At 42.3% G+C, this 22,826-nt stretch overlaps 1 protein-coding gene across 11 annotated transcripts in view; it reads right to left on the reverse strand.

The window, feature by feature from the left end:
* Positions 1–22,826, reverse strand: part of FNBP1 (formin binding protein 1) — a 420,876-nt gene that overhangs the window by 264,100 nt on the left and 133,950 nt on the right. For all 11 annotated transcript variants that reach the window (XM_053696170.1, XM_053696177.1, XM_053696173.1 and 8 more), the window contains exons 3-4: positions 17,752–17,808; positions 3,520–3,667 (exon numbers count right to left, since the gene is read on the reverse strand). In XM_053696170.1, the coding sequence (XP_053552145.1) occupies positions 3,520–3,667; positions 17,752–17,808 (205 nt within the window). The remainder of the gene's footprint in view (positions 1–3,519; positions 3,668–17,751; positions 17,809–22,826) is intronic.

A 22,826-nucleotide genomic window follows, 5' to 3' on the forward strand; every position in this document is an offset into this window, starting at 1 on the left:
GCTAAATAGTTTTTAATTTTGTCCTGAGTTTAGAAATATCCAATTTTTACCACCTTAACAGACCAGGAATGTCAGACTACAATTTCCCCAAAAGACCTGAGTACTTTTAGCATTTTTGCTATCACTCCATTTAAACAGAAATAGAGCCTTTTTTTCTATATTTACCTATCAAAACTATGTATATTTTTTTTAGTAGACAACCCAAATTATTGATCTAGGCCTATTTTGGTATATTTCATGCCACCATTTCACCGCCAAATGTAATCAAATAAAAAAAATAATTCACTTTTTCACAAACTTTAGGTTTCTCACGGAAATGATTTACAAACAGTTTGTGCAATTATGGCACAAATGGTTGTAAATACTTCTCTGGGATCCCCTTTGTTCAGAAATAGCAGACATACTGTATATTGCTTTGGCGTTGCTTTTTGGTAATTAGAAGGCCACTAATTGCAGCTGCGCACCACACTTATTACCACACTTACTATGCCCAGCAGTGAAGGGGTTAGTTAGGTAGCTTGTAGGGTTAATTTTAGCTTTGGTGTATAAAATTACCCTCCCATCTGACACATCCCACCCCCTGATCCCTCTCAAACAGCACTCTTCCCTCCCCCACCCTCCAATGGTAACCCCATCTTAAGTACTGGCAGAAAGTCTGCCAGTATAAAAATAAAAGGCTTTATATATATATATATATATATATATATATATATATATATATATATATATATATATATAAAAGTTAATATATTGTCTGCAGTGTAGGATCCCCCCTTACCCCCCAACATCCCTGATCCCCCCAAAAAACAGCTCTAACCTTCCCCCACCTACCTATTTAATGCCATCTTAGGTACTGGCAGCTGTCTGCCAGTACCCAGTTTGCTGCAATTTATACTAATTTTAAAAAAATAAATATCTGTAGAGTAGCTCCCCCCCCACCCTACCTGCCTCCCCCTCACAGATCCCTTTCCCATATTGGATACCTCTTAGGGTGGCCCTCTCTGCATTGGTTACTGACCAGAGAGTATTGCACAATGCCTCAATATCGAGGCATTGCTGCAATACCCTGAGAGCGCTCATTTTGACCAAGGATGTGCCAGGTACGTCCGATGTTCTTAACAGACGTTTTTTGGAGGACGTACCTGGCACCGCCTTGGTCGTTAAGGGGTTAAATGATTTTAAAAATTCTGTTTACTGTCCCTTTAATAGCTTTTAACCTCTAGCTGCCAGAGAATTACATCCCTTTCTGGCAGCAGAGGGGGTCAACCTCTGCCTCTCATAGTTTTCTGAGCTATCAATGATACAGCACAAAGCTTTAGGATAACGTTTTCATCTACTGATTTCTAACCAAAGAAGTTAAGATTAAAAGAGAACAGCAAACAAATAAAACAAGACAGACAGATGGATAGATAGAAATAAAGATAGATAGAAAGATAGATAGATGATAGAAACAGATAGATAAATACAATTTTGGTGAAGAATTTATGTGAGAATGATTTAATTATTCATCTTGTAAGATTTTTAAATTACGATTTTCATTGTGCACTTTTGTAACGTATGCATCTCCTCCCCTATAGTGAGACACCCTGTTTTCAGGGTAAAAAGTGGCTTTATAGAATTCCACCAGGGAAATAGAAGTACTGGTAAGCAATCTCACCAGCCCAGAGAGCTTTATATAATCGACCCCTAAGTATTTAAAGGAACAGTTCATGCACCTAACTCTAATTATTGGTGTAGCCATTTTGAAACCTAGGTTACACTGCAGGTATCTTAAGGAGAGTTGCTGCACAAGTGCAAACACATCAGCAATGGAATGTAGTGAAAGATAGATAACAACAAGCGGCACCCGTTGCTAGAGGGAGGAATGAAATAACCTCAATACAATGCCTATAAAATGTATTTAATGTCCAATGCCTATAAAATGTATTTAATGTCCTTTTCGCTCATACAAAGGTGTTGAACGCACAAATATTCTCCTAGAATAGAAGTGCAGCCAAAGCAGGACATGACTAATGACTGGCATCTACATGTATATGCTGCTCCTGCGCAGAACCAGTAATATATTGTGGCACTTAACTGCAAGTTTAACCTGATTGTGTGAGTTACTAATGAGCATTATTGAATAATTAAAGGGATAGCAAAGTCAAAAGTAAATTTTAATGATTCAGACAGAGTATGAAATTTTAAACAACTTTCCATTATTTTCTGTTATCTAATTTATTTTGTTCTCTTGGTCTCCTTTATTGAAAAGCATACCTAGGTAAACTCTGCTGCAGCAATGCACTACTGGGAGCTAGTTTCCGATTGGTGGCTGCACATATATGCCACTAGTCATTGGTTCCCCTGCTGTGTTCAGCTGGCTCGCACAAAGTAGTGCATTCTTCAACAAAGGATACAATGAGAATGAAACAAATGTGATAAGGGAAGTAAATTGGAAAGTTGTTTAAAATTGCTGTATCTGAATGTTGAAAGAAAATTTTGGAGTTTAATGTCCCTTTAAACAAGGCATTTTATTATTGCAAACATTTCCCTTTAACGGATTATAGATTACTTAGTGCGATCAATGCATTATTTATTGCTTATGGTGAGTTACAGATTGTTAGTAACAGGCCCCTACTTTAGTGCAAATCCTATTCCATATGACAGCCCTTTTTTGCCCAGTAGCTGAAGGTAACAAGCAGTGACATCCACTGCCTATTACAGACATACACGACTGTCACTGGTCTGGCTGCCTTCATTGTCTGAAACTGAGTTACATCCAGTTTATCAGACATAAACGGCATTGTATCCTCCTAAGATATTATTCTGAAAATAAATTCTCCTTAATAAAACGGGTGCTATGGAACCGTGCAACTACTGGTCTCCACAGCAACACTTAATTAGGGCCAGGAAGATTATACAGACGTTAAGACGCTAGCAACCAAGTCTCACAAACATACAGACAACATATCCTGTGTGGTTTAGCTTTCTGCAAATAGACCACAAGATTAACCTATCGAGGCCCTTTTTTCTGATCATTCGTGTCCCTAAGTGTAAAGTGTTTGTGGCATCTCAGACACATCAGCAGCGCACTAGCTACTGTACAAAGCTTAGGCCATTGTAATTTGGTTTTCTACCATTTTTTCTGTATGCAATTACATGGTGCAAGGTTAAATTATAACAAGGCAGCTGTATGGGGGAACAGTGATAAAAGGAGTCTTTAAGACACTCAGACCTTTTTGGCAGCACGTCTAGATCTGTTGTGAAGTATTCCTGTGTATTAAAGACACAGTTTAATGCACTATTAAATCACTCACAAACCATGTTATTCTGGCACAGATGGAGTATGGCACATCTGGGAATAGTGACCTGATTTCCTGATAGTTGCCCTGCAGGCCTTGCTCTCGCTTCTAAATGGCTGCTCGGACTGTGCCTGTATAATGCTCGTGCTAGCACAAACCTCAGATTTATTTTATACCAAAAACGGTTACTGATTGCACAAAGCTAGAAGAGTAACCAGTAAAAAAAATGTAAACTTGCCGATTTCCTCTCCTGTTTAAGCTCCTGCACGAAGCGTGTTAGTTCTGCTGTGATTTGTGATGTCATGTTCTCAGAAATGACCTCATGTTGCCCAGCGTAGTCATTCATTTCATTTAGGGTGGTCTGGAAGGCTTTGCATGATGTGTACCTGCAATGTAAACACACAGTTTAAGAAAAGATATTAGCCATGTTATTGCAGCTGATTTTAAAGGGACGTGTGTTAAAATTAAACAAGCAATTAAAAATTAAACAAAAATGTAAACAAAATTCTAAGCCAATCATATAAGACATAGGTCAAAGGTGCATCACCTACGGCTAGAGAAGCAAGCAGGTATTTAAAGGTAAAAAGTTATGTCTGTAAAGTGCAGTCATAAGCTTAAAATGAATGTAAATTTTGATGATAAAGTGCCAGGTGCTGAACCAAAAATGGGCCGGCTCCTACAAATACATTCCTGCTTTTTCAAATAAAGATCGAAGAAAAATTGATAATAGGAGTAAATTAGAAAGTTAATTAAAATTGCTGCTCCATCTGAATCATGAAAGAGAAAATGTGTGTTTACTATCCCTTTAAGACTTCTGCCAGTACCTAAGATGGCGGTCAGAAGTGTGGGTGTGGTGAGGGGGGTAATCCCTACATTTAAATACTTTTACCCTGTGTCATAAAAACCTCATGATTTTAGGTGCAAGGGGTTAACTAATCTGTGTGCTATTTTGTTTAATTTGAGAGGTTGTATGTCTCTGTGTATTTTCCTTAACCAAACAGGCCTTCCTGTCATAAATAGTTTCTAAGTTACACTTGACCAAATGCTATTGCATATCTATTGATGCGTCAAGCAAGTAAAAATGTCAGCACAAGAGACAAAAAGCAGTTCCATCTACCCAGCTATATAAGGTCATTAAAGGGACACTCAATCAAAATTAAACTGTCATTATTCAGATAGAGCATGCTATTTTAAACAACTTTCCAATTTACTTCCAATAACAAAATGCGCGCAGTCTTTTTATATTTAAACTTTTTGAGTCACCAGCTCCTACTGAGCATGTGCAAGAATAAGTGTGTATGCATTTATGAATGGCTGATGGCTGTCACATGGTACGTGTATGCATTTGTGATTGGCTGATGGCTGTCACATGGTACAGGGGAGTGAAAAAAGACATAACTTTAAAAATTGTCAGAAAAAAAAATCTACTACTCATTTGAAGTTTAGACTAAGTGCTATTGTATTGTCTTGTTATCTTGCATTTGTTGATTATGTAAATCTACTGTGTTGACTGGTCCTTTAAGAGGACACTAGTACAACTTGAGACATGCTTTCAACCATATTATGACACTAGATGATGAAAATATGACGTCATATTTGGTACCAAACTAATTCTTATGATGTCACTGGGAAATTGCTTATATAGGTGTATGCGCTGAATATGTAAAACAGAAGTTATAAGGTGTTATATCATTCCAAGGATTCAGAGCTTTATGACATGTCATAAAAAGAGAGGGGTTTCCTAAGTATAACATTTTGTGTTTAACAATACAAGTTTTTCATTATACATGGGAGGCTGTTACAGCGTAAGTGACCATCTTTTCCTGCCAATCTCCCTGCCACAGACAACTAAAGCTAGTAAAGTATAAGGTTTCTGTTATTTCTCCTTTTTATTTTTAAAACTGTTTGCTTGTGTATAATTCTAGTTGTTATCATCCTTTTACTAATAATGCACTGTACATCATCTTCCTTTATAAAGCTTTTGCCTTTGTGTAATATTTAAACCACGTTACTGAAAGAGACTGGTAGTATTTATACTGTGATTTTAGGTTATTGTTTGGATTTCATTTGTTAGACTGGGGTTCCTTAAGATTTCCCATATAATAAGTCTTCAGTGGTGGCAGCTTAGAGATAGTTTAGAGTGGGTGGCATAAAAGGGGAGTTTGGGAATTTGTTCTAAGTCTAGGACAGATTAGAGAGTGTTGTTAACCCTTGCACCCACTGAACTAAGTCACAGGCTTGCCTGGAATGGCTAGACTGTGACAGATTAGTTAAAGTGGAAAGGGTCTGTTAACCCTTTCTGTGCTAAACAAGTGACTGGTGCCGGGTTGGTTACCCTGGTTGTCACACTGGCCTTACCAGCTAACTAACCCCTTCACTGCTGGGAATTTCAGAAGTGTGGTGCACAGCTGCAATTAGTGGCCTTCTAAATGACAAAAACTAATTGCAAAGCCATGTATATCTGCTATTTCTAAACAAAGGGGACCCTAGAGAAACTTTTAAAACAATTTGTCATATGACTGCAGTTTTGCGTGTAAATAATGTCAGTGCAAAACCCAAATTTTGTGAAAACCTTTTTTTAATATGATCGCATTTGGTGAGGAAACAGTGGCATCAAATATACCAAAATGAGTCTAAATCAACACCTTGGGTCGGAGAGAGAGAGATAGAGAGTGTGTGTGTGTGAGTGAGTGTGAGAGAGAGAGAGAGAGTGCGAGAGAGTGTGTGTGAGAGAGAGTGTGAGAGAGTGTGAGAGAGAGTGAGTGTGAGAGAGAGTGAGTGTGAGAGAGAGTGAGTGTGAGAGTGAGTGTGTGAGAGAGAGTGAGTGTGTAAATAAATAAAAAACAGAATTTATGCTTACCTGATAAATTACTTTCTCCAACGGTGTGTCCGGTCCACGGCGTCATCCATAACTTGTGGGAATATTCTCTTCCCCAACAGGAAATGGCAAAGAGCACAGCAAAAGCTGTCCATATAGTCCCTCCTAGGCTCCGCCCACCCCAGTCATTCGACCGACGGACAGGAGAAAAAAAGGAGAAACCATAGGGTGCCGTGGTGACTGTAGTTAAAGAAAGAAATTTATCAAACCTGATTAAAAAACCAGGGTGGGCCGTGGACCGGACACACCGTTGGAGAAAGTAATTTATCAGGTAAGCATAAATTCTGTTTTCTCCAACATTGGTGTGTCCGGTCCACGGCGTCATCCATAACTTGTGGGAACCAATACCAAAGCTTTAGGACACGGATGAAGGGAGGGAGCCAATCAGGTTACCTAAACAGAAGGCACCACGGCTTGCAAAACCTTTCTCCCAAAAATAGCCTCCGAAGAAGCAAAAGTATCAAATTTGTAGAATTTGGCAAAAGTGTGCAGTGAAGACCAAGTCGCTGCCTTACATATCTGATCAACAGAAGCCTCGTTCTTGAAGGCCCATGTGGAAGCCACAGCCCTAGTAGAGTGAGCTGTGATTCGTTCGGGAGGCTGCCGTCCGGCAGTCTCGTAAGCCAATCGGATGATGCTTTTCAGCCAAAAGGAAAGAGAGGTAGCAGTAGCTTTTTGACCTCTCCTCTTGCCAGAATAAACGACAAACAGAAAAGACGTTTGTCTGAAATCCTTTGTTGCTTCTAAATAGAACTTTAAAGCACGTACTACATCTATATTATGTAACAAACGTTCCTTCTTTGAAACTGGATTCGGACACAAAGAAGGCACAACTATTTCCTGGTTAATATTCTTGTTGGAAACAACCTTTGGAAGGAAACCAGGTTTAGTACGCAAAACAACCTTATCTGAATGGAACACCAGATAGGGCGGATTACACTGCAGAGCAGATAACTCAGAAACTCTTCTAGCAGAAGAAATAGCAACCAAAAACAGAACTTTCCAAGATAACATTTTGATATCTATGGAATGTAGAGATCAAACGGAACCCCTTGAAGAACTGAAAGAACTAAATTCAGACTCCAGGGAGGAGTCAAAGGTCTGTAAACAGGCTTGATCCTGACCAAAGCCTGAACAAAAGCTTGAACATCTGGCACAGCTGCCAGTCGTTTGTGTAACAAGACAGATAAAGCAGAAATCTGTCCTTTTAGAGAACTCGCTGATAATCCCTTATCCAAACCTTCTTGGAGAAAGGAAAGGATCCTAGGAATTTTAATCTTACTCCATGAGAATCCCTTGGATTCACACCAACAGATATATCTTTTCCATATTTTATGGTAAATTTTTCTAATTACAGGTTTTCTGGCTTGCACCAGAGTATCTATCACAGAATCCGAAAACCCACGCTTAGATAAAATCAAGCGTTCAATTTCCAAGCCGTCAGCTGGAGAGAAACTAGATTTGGATGTTCGAATGGACCCTGTACTAGAAGATCCTGTCTCAAAGGTAGCTTCCATGGTGGAGCCGATGACATATTCACCAGGTCTGCATACCAAGTCCTGCGTGGCCACGCAGGAGCTATCAAAATCACTGAGGCCCTCTCCTGTTTGATCCTGGCTACCAGCCTGGGAATGAGAGGAAACGGTGGAAACACATAAGCTAGGTTGAAGGTCCAAGGCGCTACTAATGCATCCACTAGAGTCGCCTTGGGATCCCTGGATCTGGACCCGTAGCAAGGAACCTTGAAGTTCTGACGAGACGCCATCAGATCCATGTCTGGAATGCCCCATAATTGGGTCAACTGGGCAAAAATCTCCGGGTGGAGTTCCCACTCCCCAGGATGGAATGTCTGACGACTCAGGTAATCCGCCTCCCAGTTTTCCACTCCTGGGATGTGGATCGCAGATAGGTGGCAGGAGTGATCCTCCGCCCATTTTATGATTTTGGTCACTTCTCTCATCGCCAGGGAACTCCTTGTTCCCCCCTGATGGTTGATGTAAGCAACAGTCGTCATGTTGTCTGATTGGAATCTAATGAATCTGGCCTTTGCTAGTTGAGGCCAAGCCCTGAGAGTATTGAATATCGCTCTCAGTTCCAGAATGTTTATCGGGAGAAGAGACTCTTCCCGAGACCATAGACCCTGAGCTTTCAGGGAGTCCCAGACCGCGCCCCAGCCCACTAGACTGGTGTCGGTCGTGACGATGACCCACTCTGGTCTGCGGAAGGTCATTCCCTGGGACAGGTGATCCTGGGTTAGCCACCAACGGAGTGAGTCTCTGGTCTTCTGATCTACTTGAATCACTGGAGACAAGTCTGTATAGTCCTCATTCCACTGTTTCAGCATGCACAGTTGTAATGGTCTTAGATGAATTCGCGCAAAAGGAACTATGTCCATTGCTGCAACCATCAACCCTACTACTTCCATGCACTGAGCTATGGAAGGTCGTGGAACAGAGTGAAGAACTTGACAAGCGTTTAGAAGTTTTGACTTTCTGACATCTGTCAGGAAAATCTTCATTTCTAAAGAATCTATTATTGTCCCCAAGAAAGGAACTCTTGTCGACGGAGACAGGGAACTTTTTTCTATGTTCACCTTCCACCCGTGAGATCTGAGAAAGGCCAGAACGATGTCTGTGTGAGCCTTTGCCTTTGAAAGAGACGACGCTTGTATCAGAATGTCGTCCAAGTAAGGTGCCACTGCAATGCCCCTTGGTCTTAGAACCGCTAGAAGGGACCCGAGCACCTTTGTGAAAATCCTTGGAGCAGTGGCTAGCCCGAATGGGAGAGCCACAAACTGGTAATGTTTGTCCAGAAAGGCGAACCTTAGGAACTGATGATGATCTTTGTGGATAGGAATATGTAGATACGCATCCTTTAGATCCACGGTAGTCATAAATTGACCCTCCTGGATTGTAGGTAAAATCGTTCGAATAGTTTCCATTTTGAACGATGGCACTCTGAGAAATTTGTTTAGAATCTTTAAATCCAGAATTGATCTGAAGGTTCCCTCTTTTTTGGGAACTACAAACAGATTTGAGTAAAACCCCAGTCCTTGTTCCACAGTTGGAACTGGGTGTATCACTCCCATTTTTAACAGGTCTCCTACACAATGTAAGAATGCCTGTCTCTTTATTTGGTTTGAAGATAAGTGAGACATGTGGAACCTTCCCCTTGGGGGTAGTTCCTTGAATTCCAGAAGATAACCCTGAGAAACTATTTCTAGTGCCCAGGGATCCTGAACATCTCTTGCCCAAGCCTGAGCGAAGAGAGAGAGTCTGCCCCCTACTAGATCCGGTCCCGGATCGGGGGCTACTCCTTCATGCTGTTTTGGTAGCAGCAGCAGGCTTCTTGGCCTGCTTACCCTTGTTCCAGCCTTGCATCGGTTTCCAAGCTGGTTTGGTTTGCGAAGCATTACCCTCTTGTCTAGAGGCTGCAGAGTTGGAGGCCGGTCCGTTCCTGAAATTGCGAAAGGAACGAAAATTAGACTTATTCTTGGCCTTGAAAGGCCTATCTTGTGGGAGGGCATGGCCCTTACCCCCAGTGATGTCTGAGATAATCTCTTTCAATTCTGGCCCAAAAAGGGTTTTACCCTTGAAAGGGATATTAAGCAATTTTGTCTTGGAAGATACATCCGCTGACCAAGACTTTAGCCAGAGCGCTCTGCGCGCCACAATTGCAAACCCTGAATTTTTCACCGCTAATCTAGCTAACTGCAAAGCGGCATCTAAAATAAAGGAATTAGCTAACTTAAGTGCGTGAATTCTGTCCATAACCTCCTCATACGGAGTCTCTCTACTGAGCGACTTTTCTAGTTCCTCGAACCAGAACCAAGCTGCTGTAGTGACAGGAATAATGCACGAAATAGGTTGCAGGAGGTAACCTTGCTGTACAAAAATCTTTTTAAGCAAACCCTCCAATTTTTTATCCATAGGATCTTTGAAAGCACAATTATCCTCGATAGGAATAGTAGTGCGCTTGGCTAGTGTAGAAACTGCCCCCTCGACCTTAGGGACTGTCTGCCATAAGTCCTTTCTGGGGTCGACCATAGGAAAAAATTTCTTAAATATAGGAGGGGGGACAAAAGGTATGCCGGGCTTCTCCCACTCCTTATTCACTATGTCCGCCACCCGCTTGGGTATAGGAAAAGCGTCGGGGTGCACCAGAACCTCTAGGAACTTGTCCATCTTGCACAATTTTTCTGGAATGACCAGGTTGTCAAAATCATCCAGAGTAGATAGCACATCCTTAAGCAGTGCGTGGAGACGCTCTAATTTAAATTTAAATGTCACAACATCAGGTTCTGCCTGTTGAGAAATTCTACCTGAATCAGAAATTTCCCCATCTGACAAAACCTCCCTCATGGCCACTTCAGATTGGTGTGAGGGTATGACAGAGCAATTATCATCAGCGCCCTCCTGCTCTACAGTGTTTAAAACAGAGCAATCGCACTTTCTCTGAAATGCAGGCATCTTGGATAAAATATTTGCTATGGAGTTATCCATTACTGCCGTCAATTGTTGCATAGTAACAAGCATTGGCGCGCTAGAAGTACTAGGGGTCTCCTGCGTGGGCAAAACTGGTGTAGACACAGAAGGAGATGATGTAGAACTATGTCTACTCCCTTCATCTGATGAATCATCTTGGGCAACTTTACTATCTGTGGCAGTACTGTCCTTACTTTGTTTGGACGCTATGGCACAATTATCACACATATTTGAAGGGGGAGACACATTGGCTTCCATACATACAGAACATAGTCTATCTGAAGGCACAGACATGTTAAACAGGCTTAAACTTGTCAATAAAGTACAAAAAACGTTTTAAAATATAACCGTTACTATCTCTTTAAATTTTAAACAGGGCACACTTTTTTACTGAATATGTAAAAAACTATGAAGGAATTGTTCAATTTTAACCACCACATTTCAGACCTTTAACCCTTAAAATGAGGAAACCGGAGCCGTTTACAGTTTTAACCCCTCTACAGTCCCAGCTTCAGCCTTTGCTGCGACTTTACCAAACCCAGGGGGGTATACGATACCAAATGAAGCCTTCTAGGAACTTTTTCAACTACTTCCAGACCCACACACATGCAGCTGCATGTACTGCTCTCAAAAGTAACTGTGCAGTAATGGCGCGAAAATAAGGCTCTGCCTACTACAGAGAAGGCCCTTCCTGACTGGGAAGGTGACTAAACCAGTGCCTGACGTAAAAAAAACGTTCCCCAAAGATATAAAGTGTGAATTTCAACATCAAACTGTATAAAATGCCCAAATAAAGCAATCGATCTAGCCCATAAAAGTGTCTACCAGTTTAATAGCCCATATTAAGCCCTTTATTCTGTTTGAGACTAAGAAAATGGCTTACCGGTCCCCATGAGGGGAAAATGACAGCCTTCCAGCATTACACAGTCTTGTTAGAAATATGGCTAGTCATACCTTAAGCAGAAAAGTCTGCCAACTGTTCCCCCCAACTGAAGTTATCTCATCTCAACAGTCCTGTGTGGGAACAGAAAACGATTTTAGTTACTGCTGCTAAAATCATACTCCTCTCACAAACAGAAATCTTCATCCTTTTCTGTTTCAGAGTAAATAGTACATACCAGCACTATTTTAAAATAACAAACTCTTGATAGTAGAATAAAAAACTACAACTAAACGCCACATACTCTTCACCATCTCCGTGGAGATGCTGCTTGTTCAGCGGCAAAGAGAATGACTGGGGTGGGCGGAGCCTAGGAGGGACTATATGGACAGCTTTTGCTGTGCTCTTTGCCATTTCCTGTTGGGGAAGAGAATATTCCCACAAGTTATGGATGACGCCGTGGACCGGACACACCAATGTTGGAGAAAAGGCTCTATTTTTGTTTAAAATGAAGCAATAGCAAACATGGTTAAAAAACATAAAATTATGCTTACCTGATAATTTCATTTCCATCTGTAGGAAGAGAGTCCACTGCTTCATTCATTACTTGTGGGAATTTAGAACCTGGCCACCAGGAGGAGGCAAAGACACCCCAGCCAAAGGCATAAATACCTCCCCCACTCCCCTCAGTCATTCTGCCAAGGGAACAAGGAACAGTAGGAGAAATATCAGGGTATAAATGGTGCCAGAAGAATAAAATTAAATTTAGGTCCGCACACCGGAGAAACGGGCAGGAGCAGTGGACATAATTTATGGTTTTCCATCTTAATGGGAGGAAAGTTTACTGCTTCATTCATTACTTGTGGAAACAAATACCCAAGCTCTAGAGGACACTGAATAAAAAAAACGGGAGGGTAAAAGGAGGCGGACCTTAAACTGAGGGCACCAAAGCCTGCAGAACCTTTCTCCCAAAAGCTGCTTCCGCCAAAGCAAAAACATCAAATTTGTAAAATTTTGCAAAAGTATGTAAGGAAGACCAAGTAGCCGCCTTACAAATCTGTTCCATAGAGGCCTCCTTCTTAAAGGCCCAAGAAGAGGCCACAGCCCTAGTTGAGTGAGCAGTAATCCTCTGAGGAGGCTTATGTCCCACTGTCTCATAGGCCAGACGGATAATGCTCCTTAACCAAAAAGACAGTAAACTGGAAGAGGCCCTCTGCCCCTTACGCTTCCCTGAATACACAACAAATAAAGACGAAGTCTGTCTGAATTCCTTTGTGGCCTGAAGATAAAACTTCAAGGCCCGAACCACGTCCAAATTATGAAGCAACCTTTCCTTTGACGAAGAAGGGTTTGGACACAAGGAAGGAACTACTATTTCCTGATTGATGTTATGATTCGACACGACCTTGGGAAGAAAACCCAATCCAGTGTGAAGAACAGCCTTATCAGCGTGAAAAACCAGGTAAAGAGGCTCACATTGCAAGGCCGCAAGCTCAGAGACTCTGCGAACCGATGCAATAGCCAGTAGGAATAGGACTTTCCAGGAAAGAAGTTTAGTGTCAAGCACATGCATAGGCTCAAATAGAGCCCTCTGCAAAAAGAAAACAAATTTAAGCTCCAAGAAGGAGCAGAATATCGAAAGACAGGTCTGATCCTAGACAGAGCCTGAACAAAAGACTGAATATCAGGAAGCTCCGCTAGCTTCTTGTGCAACAGTACCTGACCCTTTAAGGAACTGGCAGCAAGACCCTTATCCAGTCCATCCTGGAGAAAGGCCAGAATCCTGGATACCCTAACCTTGTGCTAGGGGTATCCACGTTCCTCGGACAAGTAGGTCCTCCACACCTTATGATAGATGCGCAGAGTGACCGGGTTTCTGGCCTGAATACGAGTATCAATCGCTCTCTCTGAAAATCCTCTCTTGGCTAAGACAATGAATTCAATCTCCACGCAGTAAGCTTCAGAGAATTGAGATTTTGGTGTAGAAATTGACCCTGAACCAGCAGATCTCTGCGACAGGGTAACCTCCAAAGAGGAGATGATGACATCCCCACCAGATCCGCAAACCACGTCCTCCGTGGCCATGACGGAGCAATCAGAATAGCCGAAGCTTGCTCCTGCTTGATACGGGCCACTACACAAGGTAGAAATGGCAACGGTGGGAAAATGTAAAGTAGGTTGAACTCCCAGAGCACCGTATCTGGGTAGCTTGAAGTTAAGTCTGGATGCCATGAGGTCTATCTCTGGCGTCCCCCATCTGATGCAAACATCTCGGAATGGAGAGACCATTCCCCCGGATGAAATGATTGTCTGCTGAGAAAATCCGGTTCCCAGTTGTCCACACCCGGAATGTGGATTGCTGAGTGTGAAAACAATTGTGAGTCTCTGCCCACTCCAGAATCCGAGATACCTCCCTCATGGCTAGGGAGCTTCTCGTTCCCCCCTGATGGTTTATGTAAGCCACAGAGGTAATGTTGTCCGACTGAAAGCTGATAAATCAGGACGACCCCAGGGGGGCCAAGCCCTCAGAGCATTGAATATCGCCCAGAGTTCCAGAATATTTATTGGTAGACTCGACTCCTCTCGAGTCCACCTGCCCTGTGCCTTTCTGGCACCACAAACCGTTCCCCATCCTGATAGACTTACTTCCGTGGTCACAATCTTCCAGGATGGTCTCAGGAAGGATGTCCCCTGGGACAGCTGTCCCGGACGGATCCACCGAGAGAGGGATTCCCTTGTCCGTATGTCCAGAAATATCTGTTGGGATAGATCTAAGTGATCACCATTCCACTGTCTCAACATGCATAACTGAAGAGGTCTGAGATTGAACCTGGCGAATGGAATGACATCTATGCTGGATACCATGAGCCCAATCACCTCCATACACCTGGCCACAGATGTCCTTGAGGAGGTCTGAAAGGCAAGACAGTTGGACGCAATCTTGGAACGTCTCTGATCTGTCAAGAATATCTTCATGGAATTAGAATCTATTATCGCACTCAGAAATTCCACCCTGTTGCTGGGGACCAGAAAGCTCTTTCTTTCGCTAATCTTCCATCCATGGGATCGAAGGAGAAGAGCCCTTGAGAGATCCTCCACAAGATTGCAAGACAGAGCCTGGATCAGGATATTGTCTAAATAAGGGGCCACTGCAATACCTCTGGCTCTCACAACCGCGAGCAGCGCTTCCAGAACCTTGGTAAAGACTCTTGGGGCATTCGCCAGACTGAACAGTAGGGCCACAAACTGGTAGTGTTGGTCCAAAAATTAACCTGAAGTGGTCCTTGTTGATTGGCGCATGAAGGTAAGCATCCTTCAAATCTATTGTCGTCATAAACTGTCCCTCCCGAACTAGGGGCAGAATCGATCTGATCGTCTCCATTTTTAATGATGGGACTGACAGAAACTTGTTTAGGCACTTTAGGTCCAAAATTGGGAGAAACATGCCCTCCTTCTTTGGAACCACGAAAAGGTTTGAATAATAGCACAGACCTCTTTCTGCTAGAGGGACTGGGGCGATAACTCAAAGAGAGGAGAGATCCCTCACACAGCTTAGAAAGACATATCTCTTCTCTGGTCTTGAAGATAGATTTGACAGGAGGAATCTGCCTCTGGGTGGATGAGTCTTGAATCCTATCCTGAAGCCCTGGGCTATGACCTCCAGAACGCAGGGGTCCTTAATGTCTCTTATCCAGGCCTCCACAAAAAGAGATAGTCTGCCCCCTAAGTGATCCAGAGACGGATCGGGGGCCGTCCCTTCATGCCGATTTTGTCTCGGCGGGCTTCTTACTTTTCTTGGTCTTGTTACAAGAGTGAGCTGACTTCCAAGATCCCTTGAACTGCTCGGTTTTCGCGGCAGGCTGCTGGTGTTGGGACTTGTCCAAAAGAAAGGGACAAAAAGTAGAACCCTTAGGCTTATTCTTCTTATCCTGTGGAAGGAAAGCACCCTTGCCCCCCGTGACCGTAGATATAGAGTCCAATCCTGGACCAAAGAGAACCTTTCCCTGGAACGGGAGGGAAAGTAATCTAGACTTGGAAGTCATGTCTGCAGACCAGAACAGAAAAACCTGAAGTCTTAGCATTCAGGTGAATAATCTGCATCACAGATGAACGAATGAGCTACTCTTAAGCCCTTAATTCGTTCCTGTATCTCCTCGAGGGGAGTCTCCACCTCGGCCATAGCTGAAAGAGCGTCACACCAAAAGGTAGAAGTTCCAGCCACTGCAGCGACTGCCGCTGCTGGTTGAAAAACAAACCCGTGAGTTGGAACATCTTTCTTAACATGGACTCCATTTTTTTGTCCATGGGCTCATTGAACGAAGAGCTATTTTCGAGCGGAATAGTCGTTTGTTTAGCGAGAGTGGAAATAGCACCATTCATCTTAGGAATGACCCCTCACAGCTCGGGCTGCGAATCCGGAATGGGGAACAGCTTTTTAGGGATGTTTAGGGATCGAGGGTTCCTCCGGCAATTTCGGTTCCGGAACCTCTAACGTAGCTAGAACCTCTTTTAACAGGAAGCGCAAATGCTCCATCTTAAACTTAAAATCTGGCTCCTCCGAAGACGGAGGCCTAGATGTCGCCGATTCTGACCCCGAAGGAGCGTCCTCCGAAAAGTCAGAGTCCCCTTCATCAGCGGATAATCTGTCAGAGACATCTAGCAGAGTCGGATAGCTATGATTCACCTTTCACTTAGCAGGGTGTGGTAAGGCATTGAAGGCCACAGACACCGTCGTCTGTAACAGCTCAGCAAAATCTGGCGGCCAAAAGGCCCCTCCCGCGGGAGGATTAGGATCAGCCTGGGGAGCTGCATGTGTAATCGGAGATGAATGTAGGGAACGCACCTCGCGGGATGGAGAACCCTCAGAGGTGGACGGCTCAGTTGTACGAAATTCCTTATTCTTTTTAGATCTTATCAAAGCATGTGGAACAGAGTTGAGCATGTGGATCAACTGGAACCTCCTCACAACAGACACAGTTGTTAGGTTTAATTAAAGAGGGAGTACCCGCTAACATATCAGAGTCCTCCATAGCTTGCGCCTTTATTACGGACTAGATATAAACTAAATGGCACCAATATATCTCAATGGCCGGGGCACTCACCACCTTCTATGACCCGGTCAACATAGAAAATGCTTTGTCTCCTGCAACCGCCGGTCGAGAAGAGGAAATTGAAGAGGCCACACCCGGTCACATGGAGTGCCATGCAGGAACTGTCCATGAAATAAAGAGAAAAACGTGCTAAAAAATGCTGCACCGATATCTCAAGAACCTAACTGTTCCACTAGGTAGAGCCTCATCTCACACATGTCGCAGCATAATCACAATAAACAGTAGATAACATTGTGTACAAATCCCCCCCCCCCCCTGTTCAATAACCTCCATTCCTGGGGTATTAATCCTTGATTCCACACAGATAAAAGGAGACACACTGTGACCCTGTCTTCTTACATTATCATATGCACATAATGAAACGATCTTACCAGAATCTACGCCGTGGTACAGGAACACGGCCTTTCAAGTGTGTCAGGTTAGTAGCGACACTCCTGACATGGACTTGAGAGCAGATAGCAGGCAGCGAAACTCATCAACGCAGATTGCTTATGGAGCTTTTAATATGAGTCTGGGTGGTTTTGCAGAAAGATTCTCCCTGCATCTCTGGACTCTAACTTTCACCCATGCTCTCACAGAGAGGCTGACAGGACTACTTAAAACTCCAGTCCCATTGCGAAAAGTACTACCCTCCATAAGAGACTACTCCGAATCTTCCGACACTTCTCTGCCAACCTCCTGAGACGAAAGGCAAATAGTGACTGGGGGATGAGGGGAGTGGGGGAGGTATTTAAGCCTTTGGCTGGGGTGCCTTTGCCTCCTCCTGGTGGCCAGGTTCTTAATTCCCACAAGTAATTAATGGAACAGTGGACTCTCTTCCCATTAAGATGGAAACACACATCAGACAGACGGACTGAACAATAATAAAATGACCCTACTTGGTAGATATGGTCACTATTTGTATTTGCCTTTAAAGATACAGCCTAATACAGAAATAACATTTTATAGTTAGAGCACATCCTTGTGTATTACTGACTCTAGATAATTGTTTGTAACCCAGACAATGGATTAAATGCATAAGTAAAGATCTGTTGGCTTTGACATATCCCAGCTAATTGTGTGCTTGGGTTAAGGACAAACATGTGCTGTTTAGTAACATTAGAAGGAGGAAACTCACTTTGATTCTTCTTCTTCTTTGGAATTCTTCTTGGTTTGATACTTTTTGGAAAGATTCCTAAAAAGACAGACAGCAGCTTATAGAGCAGGACATACAATACAGAGAATACAAATATTAAACAGTAAAATGATATCTTCCTACGTCTTTATGAAAACAGAGTGTAGCAAAACAACACTGCTATTTATGTGATTGCTAGTGCAAATACAGCAGTATGTATGTGACATAAGCATTGGAGATCAGGGTATGTGATTGCTAGTGCATGTGCAGATACAGCAGTATGGTATGTGACATAAACAAGCATTGGAGACCAGGAAGGGTATGTGATTGCTAGTGCATGTGCAGATACAGCAGTATGTATGTGACATAAGCATTGGAGATCTGGGTATGTGATTGCTAGTGCATGTGCAGATACAGCAGTATGGTATGTGACATAAAAAAGCATTGGAGACCAGGGAGGGTATGTGATTGCAAGTGCATGTGCAGATACAGCAGTATGTATGTGACATAAACACTGTAGATCAGGGTACAGTATGTGATTGCTAGTGCATGTCCAGATACAGCAATATGGTATGTGACATAAACAAGCATTGTAGATCATGGTATGTGATTGCTAGTGCATGAGCAGATACAGCAGTATGGTATGTGACATAAACAAGCATTGTAGATCAAGGTATGTGATTGCTAGTGCATGAGCAGATACAGCAGTATGGTATGTGACAAACACTGTAGATCATGGTATGTGATTGCTAGTGCATGTGCAGATACAGCAGTATGGTATGTGACATAAACAAGCATTGGAGACCAGGGAGGGTATGTGATTGCTAGTGCATGTGCAGATACAGCAGTATGTATGTGACATAAACACTGTAGATCAGGGTACAGTATGTGATTGCTAGTGCATGTGCAGATACAGCAGTATGGTATGTGACATAAACAAGCATTGTAGATCATGGTATGTGATTGCTAGTGCATGAGCAGATACAGCAGTATGGTATGTGACATAAACAAGCATTTTAGATCAAGGTATGTGATTGCTAGTGCATGAGCAGATACAGCAGTATGGTATGTGACAAACACTGTAGATCATGGTATGTGATTGCTAGTGCATGAGCAGATACAGCAGTATGGTATGTGACATAAACAAGCATTTTAGATCAAGGTATGTGATTGCTAGTGCATGAGCAGATACAGCAGTATGGTATGTGACAAACACTGTAGATCATGGTATGTGATTGCTAGTGCATGTGCAGATACAGCAGTATGGTATGTGACATAAACAAGCATTGGAGATCAGGGATGACTAACTGGCAGCACATGGGCCACATGTGGCCCTCCCTACTAGTTTTTGCAGCCCCTTGGAAAAAAACAGCAGTAGGAATGGGTGCCATATTTTGTTGTGGTTTCAGGAAAAAAAGAGGAAATAAAAATGTACATTTTGGGGGCTTCTGGTGAGTGGGCCTCTGGAAATGTAACCACAGATAGAGGATACTCTGCAACCTTACTTAAATGGATATGAAACCCCAAAATGTTCATTTGTGATTCAGACAGAGAATACAATTATTAAAAAGTTTCCAATTTACTTCTATTATCAAATTTGCTTCATTCCCATGATATTCTGTGTTGAAGAGATACCCAGGTAGCATCTGAGAACAGGACATAGTGCTGCCATCTAGTGTTCTTGCTAATGGATAACATTCTTGCAAAATTGCTGTCATACAGTGCTCCAGAAATGTGCACACCCCTGAGCTTACCTCCGTGTTTTTAAACAAAAGATACAAAGAGAGCGAAGAAAAATGTATAAAAGAAATAAATTAGAAAGTTGTTTAAAATCGCTGCTCTATCTGAATCATGGAAAAAACATTTTGGTTTTCATATCCCTTTAAATCTGATCCTGTGCCACAAGACATTTCTAGCAAATATGTTATTAGTTGTGTATTTAATAGATATACATTTATATGCAGCCCTTAAAGGGACATAATACTCATATGCTAAATCACTTGAAACTGATGCAGTATAACTGTAAAAAGCTGACAGGAAAATATCACCTGAGCATCTCTATGTAAAAAAGGGAATCACTGGGATGGCCCACAGCACCTTGGTAAAAGTTCTCTCTTTATTGGCAACGAATAAAAACAAACTGTGATGTTTCGGGGTCTCCCCCTTAATCATACATCTCAGTGATTTCCTATTATTTGGGGGTCAGGCAGTGCCCCTGGTCTTCACGTGCACCGCACCGGTTTGCACTTACTGTGATTTCACAGTAAAGGCTGTGACACACTGAAAGCGGTGCAGCGCGCAGCGTGATGATGCGGTTCTGTGCACTCAGTGTGTCCTGCCTTTTTATCTCTGCGCACTCAGCGGCATCAGGTCGCACAGCTGAGCGCTTAGAGTTGAAATATTTGAACTTCAGAAGCGATGCGACGTGGCGCAAAGCAGCTGCTTTGCCTCGCGACACATGGCTTGCAGTGTGTCACAGCCTTAAACTTCCTTTAACTGAATAGGTAAATAACATGGCTGTGCCTGCACATGCCAGATGCACACTCCCTTGCAAGCCCTTGGACTACCAGCCTGATTGGCTGCTTAAAGTCCCTTTACAGTGGATGTGAATGCTTAGGAAATGTTGAGGTCAAATATCTCCCTTTTTTACATAGAGATGTTCAGGTGATATTTTCTAGTCAGCTTTTTAGAGGTATGCTGCATCACTTTCCAATGCTTCAACATTTGAATATTATGTCCCTTTAAGGCTTCTATAATATTGATCTGCAGCACACGTGCTAGGAAGTGAGTCTTTACTGTTGTAGATAATCATACTACAGACCTATGGCAAATCCAGCGGTGTATTTAGCTTATCTGAGTATATTTATCACAACTGAACAATTATTTATTAATCTCTTATCAGTCATGTTTACGCTACTAATCCTGCTGTGACCAAATAGGAGTATTAACCCATTGGCAGTCTGATACATAGCAGTAATAACCAATTAATAAAAATACAGCAGTATTAACCCCTTGTAAGTCGCATATAGTGCTGTAGTAACCCATTGCCAGTCTCATACAGAGCAGTAATAACCACTTAATAATAAATACAGCAGTATTAACCCCTTGTAAGTCACATATAGTGCTGTAGTAACCCCTTGCCAGTCTCATACAGAGCAGTAATAACTACTTAATAATAAATACAGCAGTATTAACCCCTTGTAAGTCACATATAGTGCTGTAGTAATCCATAGACTCATACAGAGCAGTAATAACCACTTAATAATAAATGCAGCAGTATTAACCCCTTGTAAGTCACATACGGCTAGATTTAGAGTTTTGTCGGTAACGACCCGAAAAGCTAACGCCGGCTTTTTTCTGGCCGCACCATAAAAATAACTCTGGTATTGAGAGTCCACATAAAGGCTGCGTTAGGCTCCAAAAAAAGGAGCGTAGAGCATATTTAATGCAGCTTCAACTCTTGATACCAGAGTTGCTTACGGACGCGGCCAGCCTCAAAATCGTGCTCGTGCACGATTCCCCCATAGAAAACAATGGGGCTGTTTGAGCTGAAAAAAAACCTAACACCTGCAAAAAAGCCGCGTTCAGCTCCTAACGCAGCCCCATTGTTTGCTATGCGGAAACACTTCCTACGTCTGCACCTAACACCCTAACATGTACCCCGAGTCTAAACACCCCTAGCCTTACACTTATTAACCCCTAATCTGCCGCCCCCGCTATCGCTGACACCTGCATATTATTATTAACCCCTAATCTGCCGCTCTGTAAACCGCCGCTACTTACATTATCCCTATGTACCCCTAATCTGCTGCCCTAACATCGCCGACCCCTATATTATATTTATTAACCCCTAATCTGCCCCCCACAACGTCGCCTCCACCTGCCTACACTTATTAACCCCTAATCTGCCGAGCGGACCTGAGCGCTACTATAATAAAGTTATTAACCCCTAATCCGCCTCACTAACCCTATAATAAATAGTATTAACCCCTAATCTGCCCTCCCTAACATCGCCGACACCTAACTTCAATTATTAACCCCTAATCTGCCGACTGGAGCTCACCGCTATTCTAATAAATGTATTAACCCCTAAAGCTAAGTCTAACCCTAACACCCCCCTAAGTTAAATATAATTTACATCTAACGAAATTAATTATCTCTTATTAAATAAATTATTCCTATTTAAAGCTAAATACTTACCTGTAAAATAAATCCTAATATAGCTACACTATAAATTATAATTATATTATAACTATTTTAGGACTAATATTTATTTTACAGGTAACTTTGTAATTATTTTAACCAGGTACAATAGCTATTAAATAGTTAAGAACTATTTAATAGTTACCTAGTTAAAATAATAACAAAATTACCTGTAAAATAAATCCTAACCTAAGTTACAATTAAACCTACTACACTATCAATAAATTAATTAAATAAAATACCTACAATTAAACCTAACACTACACTATCAATAAATTAATTAAATACAATACCTACAAATAACTACAATGAAATAAACTAACTAAAGTACAAAAAATAAAAAAGAACTAAGTTACAAAAAATAAAAAAATATTTACAAACATAAGAAAAATATTACAACAATTTTAAACTAATTACACCTACTCTAAGCCCCCTAATAAAATAACAAAGCCCCCCAAAATAAAAAAAATGCCCTACCCTATTCTAAATTACTAAAGTTCAAAGCTCTTTTACCTTACCAGCCCTGAACAGGGCCCTTTGCGGGGCATGCCCCAAGAAGTTCAGCTCTTTTGCCTGTAAAAAAAAACATACAATACCCCCCAACATTACAACCCACCACCCACATACCCCTAATCTAACCCAAACCCCCCTTAAATAAATCTAACACTAAGCCCCTGAAGATCATCCTACCTTGTCTTCACCTCACCGGGTATCACACCGATCCGTCCTGGCTCCGATATCTTCATCCAACCCAAGCGGGGGCTAGACATCCACTGAAGAAGTCCAGAAGAGGGTCCAAAGTCTTCATCCTATCCGGGAAGAAGAGTAGATCCGGACCGGCAACCATCATCTTCCAAGCGGCATCTTCTATCTTC

The sequence above is a fragment of the Bombina bombina genome, chromosome 12, assembly GCF_027579735.1.
Source record: "Bombina bombina isolate aBomBom1 chromosome 12, aBomBom1.pri, whole genome shotgun sequence".
NCBI lineage: Eukaryota > Metazoa > Chordata > Amphibia > Anura > Bombinatoridae > Bombina > Bombina bombina.